The following is a 10,373-nucleotide window of genomic DNA, read 5'->3' on the forward strand; positions in this document are numbered from 1 at the left end:
AATAGCATAGACAAAAAGACTAAGGGAATATAAATGGTGATGATAAAGGCTGAGAAGGGTGCTAAGAGCGATCATTGAGAGATTGGGATGTGTAAATGGACTCTTTTAGCACCATTCTCAGCCTTTATCATCACCATTTGTATTCCCTTTGTCTTGTTGTCTATCAACTACAGCCCCACCCCCCCTCCACACCCTCACAGTATCAGTCTTGTCCGATTTTCCTTCTCTTCAGCTCTGATGAAGGTTTATCTTGACTTGAACCATTGGCTCTATTCTCTCTCCACAGATGCTGTCAGACCAGCTGAGATTTTCCAGCATTTTCTGTTTTTGTTTCCAGGTTTACTTCCCAGCTTAAGTGCCAAGCTGAAGAGCTAAACTTTAAAGACCAATGAAGTTACTTGATTAAATTCCTGCTTTGCTATAAGAGACCGACATTTGCCTGGAACTAATTAAGTGTGAATTTGCACTGTCACTTTGAATCTTTTGAATCCCAATTTCAAAATATGGTTCTTAATGCTGAATTAAATGATTTGTAATCTTTGATAAATATGTTGCCTGTTATTTTGCATGTCACAGTTGCAGAATTATAGAAGAGGTTATGCTGATGACAATGGTGCATCACTTTATGTGGAATAGTAAGTTATATCAACAAGATAAAAATGAACTTTACTGGTGGCAACGTCTTAGTTTGTTCTCGGAAATGTGAATTTTCCTTCCTTGATCAGAGATATCAGGGCCAGCTGGAGAGGTTGAATTCAATTTTCTTATGTGCATGTTTGCATGAATTAGCTTCATTAAGAGAAAAATATTTTATTTAGAAATCCCTTCCAACGGGAAAAATAAATGAATGCAATTTTTTTAAAAACCAAGGTCTTGGAAACAGTGGCAATGATATTGGGAACATTCCAGACCAGCTGTACGCTGAGGTCAAGTCAGGTATCGATGGGGCAAATTTCATTGTGAAGCACATCAAAGAAAAGAATGACTATGATGAGGTAGGTCTGATGAACAAGAAAATCAAGCATTAATCAAGTTGTTCTCTAATTATTCTGTCGTTCTGTTTAGCACTTTGAACAACAACGACGGAGAGTGCGATCAATGGGAAAACCCATTGACAGCAACGGAATCAGAAGATTATGCCACTGGCCTACAGTGGGCTGCCTCCATGGTCGCAAAACACACTGGGGGTAGGGTGGGGGGTGGGGGGGCAGAACATCCCACCCAATTGGCTGGATTTCTCCAAGCTTGCCTGCAGCTGGGACTTTCCAGTCCCGCTGCAGTGAACGGAGATTTGGCTGAGTGCCAAATCCTCCATTCTCGCTGGCAGCGGGGCACGCGAGATCGGAGACTTTCGAACAGCGTGCTTCACATGATACTGTGGATGGGATTTCTGGGTGTTCCCGCTGGCAGGATAGTCCAGTCCAGTTGTCGGTGAGCCCCTTCCGCATGTTCCCCGTGGGTGGGAACAACGGGAAACCCTACTGACAACAGGTGGGACTGGGAGATTCCATCGCCAGGCAGTTGTGGGCCAACTCCGCCACCCCAAAACATGCCGTGGGGGAGCAAAACCCCACTCTATACAACTGACAGCAATTCATCAGGTAAAATGTTATTCTTTGCTTGTTTATTTTAACTTTTGTCTGAAGTGTGCTTTAAGAGCAACCTGACCATTTGATTCACTGACAGACAGTGGGACAGTCAGTACAAAGAGCTTTTTTACGTAAACTTCCACAAAAGAAGAGTCGTCTCAATTAAACGTCTTTTCTTTCCGTTTCAGGAAGTTGACAGCTGGAATCGAGTGGCCCACACATTAGACAGGCTGTGCATGTTCATCATAACTCCAATAATGATCTGTGCAACATTCGTCATATTCATGATGGGAAGCCTCAATCATCCTCCACCATTACCATTTGAAGGTGACCCCTTTGAATATTCAGCAGATCGCCCACGATGTATGTAGATTTCAAGAGACGACAAAATACAGGACATCACAGTAGAGGCTGCTGGATATGTCCCATCAACCCCAATCAGCCATCCTCATTATTCATACATGAACACTAAACGTATTCATGTAGAGAAAGCTGGAAAGGATGCAAGTGCATCACTAGAGTTACATGCCTAAACAATTATAAATATAGTTATAAATAGGCAAAGAAATTTTGAAGAATACAATTATGCATGCATCCATGTACTTATGCATACAAATATACATTATAATGAATGCTAGAAAATACTGGAAGTTCAAAGCTTGAAATCAGCTGTTTCTTTTCAGAACATGTAATATTGATGTTGCTGAAGTAAGAAGTCTCACAACACCAGGTTAAAGTCCAACAGGTTTATTTGGTAGCACAAACTTTCAGAGCGCTGCTCCTTCAAAGGGCAGCGCTCCGAAAGCTCATGCTACCAAATAAGCCTGTTGTGGACTTTAACCTGGGGTGTTATGAGACTTCTTACTGCGCCTACCCCAGTCCAACGCCGGCATCTCCACATCGATGTTGTTGAACCGTATGCTGTAATTATGTTGTATATTGTGTTGTACTGCTTGCAGCTCCAGAGTTAAGTCACTTCCAACAGGCAGGAGTTGAGCTTTGCATGTACAAAACTTCATTTTCCAATTAATGGGAACATAGTTGTGAGCATTGTTTTCTTGGAACATTTAAAATAAAAATGTCTGCTTGTTTATTAAATATTCTGGAGTTCTCGCAGTTTTGAACACCTGATGTGACATTATTCTGCAATTGTAATTCACCCAGTTTTAAACACATGTCATTGACTCTACACAGTGTTCTGGAGTCAGGTTAGAGACTGACTGTGAAATTATGCCATTGCTCTGCTAAGGTGCAAAAATCACTTAACAATGAGCAAATGGACACCTTTCCAACCTCCTGCACAATAATCCAGCAAAGTGTAAATGATTTGTTTTTCTAAATATAGATAAAATTATCTCTAACATGTATACACCTACAGAATAGTGTGCACACATGTGCACTGGGACATATACATAACTATAAATACATAAACACCAACACTAAAGGGTACACATGAACATGTGTACAGCATACAGATACATATATGAATCTGAGCAAATTCACACATGTTCAAGATGTGGTTTTTTGTTGTTATTACATGCACTGCAGCCAAAAGAAAATGCACTGATTTCCAGAAATTGCAATTCCTGAAAGAGAATCAAATAACTGATACTGCCAAAAAAACCATGCTGTGTTTCAAAGCCTATATATTAGCATTTATTCTGAGAACTCTTCATATAATTATGCACCACATAATTTCTATTTCACCTTGTATCAAAATTTGCTTGACTGCATTTGAAAGTAAAGAATGTAAAACCACAAATAAAGTTATTGGAGAGCTGCTGACCATACTCATTCAATTTACAGGGTCACTATCTGCTGCTCAGAATAAAATGTACAATGGACTGTGATGCGATTCCATTGCACTGTGTCAGGAAGGGGCACTATGCGCATTCCAGTGTATGATGTAGATCCCAATCTTAACTGTTCTGTTAAAGGAAGAACAAACACTTTCTTAAAGAGAAAGAACACATCAGGATAATTCACCCTGATGCACCTCTTAGCAACTGGTTGCTGCGGACAATGAGACCAGGTCACTTGCTAACTTTACTGGATTCAGAAAAGGGACGAGAAATCCATTTTGAAATGGAAGGAATGAATGTTTTATTAATAATCAGTCAAATTTTGAGAAACCTAGTGTTTTGAAAAATGTAAGTTTTTTCTCAGTAAACAGAGCATTTCTGCTTAAAAAAAACTCTTGATACTTCCACTTTGTTATTCTGTTCTTTCAGTTCAATTGTTCAAGTTGGGGCGGGGGTGCGGGGGTGGTGAAGGGGGGGTGATATAAAGTATTGTTATGAGTTGAGTTTCTTCAATACGTTTTCTTCAGTTTCCCCCGCATTCAGTAAGATCTGCACTTGCGCACATCCTCATGATGAAGTGATACTCTGCAGGATCTAGAGAATGGTGCACTCGGATTCTGTCGTCAGGGATACACATCATTATCTGGAACTGCTCCATTTGGAATTCTACAGCTGTGGCCAGCCACCGTTCTAGTAAGATCTATGGGTACATTTCACTGGAAGTCAACTTTGGAATCCCATTACTCAAGTTTTTAAAGTTCAGCTGAAGGTTTTAAATATTCCGGTTATTGTGGTTATAGATGTGAATTTGTAGTGCAAAGTCTTGGGAAAATCGTGGATTAATCATGGAATGTAAAAAAAGTTATCATGAAATTCATGATCTATCACAAGCATGCTTTGTTGCACACACAGTTCCACGGATCTCACATCAGCAATTGTCGCAGTTTCTTTTTCCCCAAAAACAAAATGTAGTGCGCCTCATAATTTAAAGCCTTATGGCACAGAATCAACCCTGTAGTTTCTCTACGAACTATCTTCCTCAAATCAATGGGCTGAATCTTACAGGCCAGCTGTAGATGGGAAAACAGGTAGGTAGACCTGTAAATTAGAGCACTGCGCCTGTCATCAGCAATGTGTCCACTGCCAGCTCACATGGGCCACAATTTCACAGGCAGTAAGGGAGCTGCAGGCAGACCATCTGCCCATGGCCCAGCTGAGGTCCTTAAGTGGGCAACTAATCCCCAATTAATGTTCGTACTTAACAGATGATGGGGTGCGGGGTGCCCGTCCTCACTGTGTAATCCAGCTCAATGTCCCTTTAAAGATAAAGTGCCCAAAGCTGCCCATATTTCAAATACTCCTTCACAAGAGAGCAACAGTCACCTCAGTTCAGCTCCTCCGATGTCGAATGTCGATCAGCAACTTTGATGAGAACATGAATAAGATCTCACATCATCGTGGCATAAAATAATATAACTCGATATTCCGGCAGTGCCAGAATTTTTCATTATTTTAGTTCTGCAATTTAGGAGAGGGCAGTTCTCGATCATTTACTAAACGTTAGGGCAGTACGGTGGCACAGTGGTTAGCACTGCTGCCTCACAGCACCAGGTACCTGGGTTTAATTCCGGCCTTGGGTGACTGACTGCGTACATGTTCTCCTTGTGTCTGCGTGGGATTCCTCCGGATGCTCAGGTTTCCTCCCACACTCCAAAGATGTGCGGGTTAGGTTGATTGGCCATGCTAAATTTCCCCTTAGTGTCAGAGGGATTAGCAGTGTAAATACACGGGGTTACAGGGATTAGGCCTGGGTGGGATTGTTTTCGGACCAGGTTCAATGGATCAAATGGTCCCCTTCTGCACCGTAGAGATTCTATGATTCTAGGTTCAGTTTGGTCCATTTTAGAGTCAGTCAAATAAATGAATTGTTTCCTGCCCTGTCCAATATAAAATATGATCTGTGCCGATTGTTTAAGACTTAGAGGGTCCGTCCTGGCCTGAATTATTAGATGTTTTCATTTTGGACTAGTCAGATATATCTTGGTTCAGTTAATTTACTGGGGTGCTCCTTTCTCTGTATGTTCTTGATCCAGTTGGACCAAGGGATATTTTTAACTTTGCAGGCCAGAGTTTGTCTTTTATCATAGCTCATATTAATATTGTGATTATTGGATGCTTTGTAAGCTCCTGGTAATAATGGAAGAATTTTAACCAGACAAGGTGGGTGGTTTGAGACTGAACAGCAGATGAAACTGTTGGTGTGTTGGGAATCTGGCAGGAATCCACTAACCTTTAACCTGAGTGCGGTCTGTCGCACACTGGAAGCCCTCGTGAGGCAGGCAGATCAGCCAAACTAATCATTGCTCTTTATTTTTTCACCTCTGGCTCCATCCATTTACAGGTGGTATTTGGAGAATTTTGCAATCTGCTTCCCGCAAGTGAATCTCACAGGTGATGAATACCCTGTTTGCCAAGACCGGTATTTTAGAGCAATTCTCAACCGGTGCAGACACTTATAATGCCTGGGGGCTCAAATGTGGCTTGCTTCCCTCATCTCCAGGAAACCATCAACAGCACACATGTCCCAACTCAAGACAGGGCATCCATGAGATGCTGTGAGCCATCAGCAGCAGCAAAAATGTACTCCAGCACAATCTGCAACCTCGTGGCCCGGCATATCCCCCATGCTAACATTATCACCAAGTCAGGATTAACCTGGTTCAATGAATCGTGCAGGAGGTCATGTCAGGAGCAACACCAGGCATATCTAAAAATGAGGTGACAACTTAGGGAGGCTACAACACAGGACTACTTGTGTGCCAAACAGCATAAGCAGTAAGTAATAGACAGAGCTAAGCAATCCACAACCAACTAAACTCTGTAGTCCTGCCACATCTAGGCATGAATGGTAATGGACAATTAAATTTTGGAGGAGGAGACTCCACAAATATCCCCATCCTCAATAATGGAGGAGCCCAGCACAGTGCAAAAGATAAGGTGAAGCATTCGCAACAATCTTCAGCCAGAAGTGCCAAGTGGATGATCCATCTTGGCCTCTTCCATAAGTCTCCAGCATCACTGATGTCAGTCTTCAGCCAATTCGATTCACACCATGTGATATCAATAAATGGCTGAAGGTGCTGGATACTGCAAAGTCTAACGGCCCTGACAGTATTCCAGTAATAGTACTGAAAACTTGTGCTCCAGAGCTTGCTGTACCCCTAGCCAAGCTGTTCTAGTACAGCTACAACAATGACATCTACCCTGCAATGTAGAAAATTGCCCAGTGATGTCCTGCACACAAAAAACAGGACAAATCCAACCTGACCAGTTACTGCCCCATTAGTCTCCTGTCGATCATCAGTAAAGTGATGGAATGGGTCGTCAACAGTGCCGTCAAGCAGCACCTATTCAGCAATAACCTGTTCACGGACATTCAGTTTGGGTTCCTCCAGAATCACTCAGCTCCTGACCTCATCACAGCCTTGGTTCAAATGTGGACAAAAGAGCTGAATGCCAGAGGTGAGGTGAGAGTGACTGCCCTTGACCAAATGTGGCATTAAAGAGCCCTAGCAAAATTGGAGTCAATGGGAATCAGGGGGAAAACTCTCTGCTGGTTGGAGGCATACCTGGTACAAAGGAAGATGGTTGTCTCAGCTTCAGGGCATCACTGCAGGAGTTCATCAGGGTAGTGTCGTCCAAGACTCAAGCATCTTCAACTGCTTCATCAATGACCTTCCTTCCATCATAAAGTCGGAAATGGGGATGTTCGCTGATGATTGCACAATGTTCAGCACTATTCTCGACTCCTCAGATATCGAAGCAGTATTTTTTTCATTCGTTCATGGGATTTACTGGATGGGCCAGGATTTATTGCCTATCCCTGAGGGCATTTAAGTGTCAACCACATTGCTGTGGGTCTGGAGTCACACAGAGGCCAGATCAGGTAAAGTCAGCAGACTTTCTTCCCTAAAGGGACATTAGTGAACCAGATGGGTTTTTACGACAACTGACAATGGTTTCAGTCTTGGTTAGACTTTTAATTCCAGATCTTTATTGAATTCAAATTTTACCACCTGCCATGTTGGGATTCAAATCCAGGTCCCCAGAGCTTAACCCTGGTTCTCTGGATTACTCGCCTAGCAATAATACCACCATGCCACTGCCACTCTGAGACATGGTGCAATCTCTGTAGCTTCAGCAAATCTAGACAGGCTATTTGCAGTCCTGCGCTTACTGCTGAGGTGCTTTTGATCAACATCCTCTAGGTTTTGCAGCCCAGCAGGGCCCTACTAAGGACTGTTTACCTGCACCTGTTCAAAGGCAGACTTGTCCATCAGGATAGGAGTTTAAAGTTTATTTATTGTTACAAGTAGGCTTACATCAACGCTGCAATGAAGTTACTGTGAAAATCCCCTAATCGCCACATTCCGACACCTGTTTGGGTGCTCTGAGGGAGAATTTAGCATGACCAATGCACCGAACCAGCACGTCTTTCAGACTGTGGGAGGAAACTGGAGCACCCGGAGGAAACCCACGCAGACACGGGGGGAACATGCAGACTCCGCACAGACAGTAACCCAAGCCAGGAGAGAATATTTTGGTTATTTCAATGATTCAATATTGGGGTTTTACTAAGATGGAGGGGCTGGCAAGAGATCAGGAGTGGAAGTGCTTTTAGCGGGGTTCCCTGTTCCATTTCTATGTCCCCTTTCCCCATCTTCCCTCTCATGGCCCACCTGCACTGCACAGAGCATTTTGCTGCACTTACGCTGAGGCTCTAAACAGCCATGGCAAAACTATCCTCAATCCCGCCTACAGTGACATTCTGAGTGTGCAGTCAGTTGACTCCTGTAGGGGGCCACTCTTCCCATGGAAGCACACATCAGCATGAAGGTCTGAGACATCATGGCTCTCACACTAGAGGCAGGCTCCTTCAATCTCTCACTCATCATGTGCAGTGTCGCTGAAAATCATAGAATCCCTACAGTGCAGAAGGAGACCATTCAGCCAATAAATGGGTACTGACTCTCCGAAAAAGCATCTTACCCAGGCACCTTAACCCCAAATATTTACCCCACCAATTCCCCTAAATTACACATCTTGGGACACTAAGGGGCAATTTATCGTAGTCAATTCACCTAACCTGCACATCTTTGGACTGTGGGAGGAAACCGGAGCACCCGGAGGAAAGCAACGCAGACACGGGGAGAACATAAAAGCTCCACACAGTCACCCAAGGCCAGAATCGAAGCCGGGTCCCTGGCACTGTGAGGCAGCAGCGCTAACCATTTTTCATTTCTTGCTGATATCAGAAGTGAGTGCCAGGTGATGGACAGAATGTTCTGTTGCCCATGATCAGTATGAATCTGGTGTATATTTTCTTATGTCTTGGTGTGTAAGTCAATTAAATAATTTCAGCAGCAAGCTTTTGTGGGTTTTAAACTAAAGGTTATTTATTCTCACATACTTCTCCTAAATGTAAACATGCTGCCTCACACACTTGTCTCACGCACATAAAGATTAGATACAGGTGAAGGTAATGCAATTCTGATGTTTTATAATTATCTCAGTCTCTGACTTACAGCCTCTGGTCTCCCACAAGGCAAGTCTGCAGTCTTTTGGATGGCTTTTGCAGCTCAAATGCCAAAGGCCACGTGATTTTCAGCAGCTATTTTAATAGACCTTTTGTGTTCCATTTTTGAAAGTATCGCCAGAAAGTTCACAACATAGTGGGACAACAGTGTGCCATGTTGCTGTGTGATATTTAATTCTGTCACCAGTAGCTAGAAACCCCCATCTCTGATGGCCAAATATTCTGAGGCTCAGCTTATCCCCAGCCAATCCTCCTCTGCGTTTTGTCAAAGTGAAAACGACTGGAGTGTCAAGTCCAATTCTTTGCCTCTTCCCTTACAAGAAGAGAAAGGAGTTGAGTGTGAACAATGGAATGATTTGAGAGGAAGGAGGTCACTGTGAGGGATCAATGCATACATTAAGATGATGGTGAGTGCCAGTTTTTGCTGGTCAAATGGGAAATAAGGAGGTGCCAGAGAGAGAGAGGAATATGTATATATTATATACATATGTACACATGCAAATTCTGTTAATATGAGGAGTGATGTGCAGGAGAAGGCTCAGGAAGGTGAGGAGGTTAGAGTTGCATGCACATCAGGGTGTCGTTGAAAGTGCCAAACCACTTGTCCTTCCTGCCATGATTAGGTCATTGTTGCAGCATTCTATCCTGCAGCATGGCAGCTCATTCCTGCTACAGACCACCTCCAACCATGGTTGCTTGATTTTGGAGTCAGACTTCTTCCTCCCATCCACAGGGAACAGAAACTGTCTGCAGGCTCTTATAGCCTGAAGCTGCGTGTCCAGAAGCGTTTCGCTGAAAGAAGCCTTGTTGTATTGTGGCTTCAGTTCAACAGCTTCTTTTTCTGGGTGAAAACCCTAACCATACCTCAATTTTGATCCTCACAGGGTCCATTTAAACAGTGGAGCTGAAATAGACAGAAGTTGGTTGCCATAATGTCCAAGTCCTCGAACTGGCTGAGAAACCCAGAAGTCAGATGCAAGTGCACTTGTGTTAAAAAATCATTGACATTCTGTATGAATATAAAGGGAAACACAGAATACAGATGATATGTTCCAAGTTTTCATAGAATTGGTATTGACTCTCAATTGTCTAACAATTAAGTGAGTAAACTTATTTTACCTCCCAGTCTTGTGAAATTAAACTGGGTTTTCTGGGAATGTTTTCTCTGTCCGAAATTTATTCTAATGTATTCAGTGTTCCCTTGCTTTTCTTAAAGGCTTTGTTAGTGTTGCTGTTGCCCTCCCGAGAAAGGGTTCTACTTTTTGCCTGAGTTAATCTTTTATTAAAAAAAACAATGAAAATCCGGTGTGTTGTGATGGTAACTCTGGTAATCCGATAGTGAGTTAGAGAGCATTTTTTTAAACAAGTGAGAAGAAGCAGGCAGAA

General features: G+C 42.9%; 1 protein-coding gene across 2 annotated transcripts in view; it reads left to right on the plus strand.

Moving 5' to 3' along the window:
• The window catches only part of chrnd (cholinergic receptor, nicotinic, delta (muscle)), a 42,474-nt gene extending 38,699 nt beyond the window's left edge, over window positions 1-3,775 (plus strand). For both annotated transcript variants that reach the window (XM_078202054.1, XM_078202061.1), the window contains 2 exons: window positions 871-995; window positions 1,778-3,775. In XM_078202054.1, coding sequence (XP_078058180.1) covers window positions 871-995; window positions 1,778-1,960 — 308 coding nt within the window. In that variant the 3' untranslated portion in view covers window positions 1,961-3,775. The remainder of the gene's footprint in view (window positions 1-870; window positions 996-1,777) is intronic.
• The last annotated feature ends 6,598 nt before the right edge of the window (window positions 3,776-10,373 follow it).

The sequence above is a fragment of the Mustelus asterias genome, chromosome 3, assembly GCF_964213995.1.
Source record: "Mustelus asterias chromosome 3, sMusAst1.hap1.1, whole genome shotgun sequence".
NCBI lineage: Eukaryota > Metazoa > Chordata > Chondrichthyes > Carcharhiniformes > Triakidae > Mustelus > Mustelus asterias.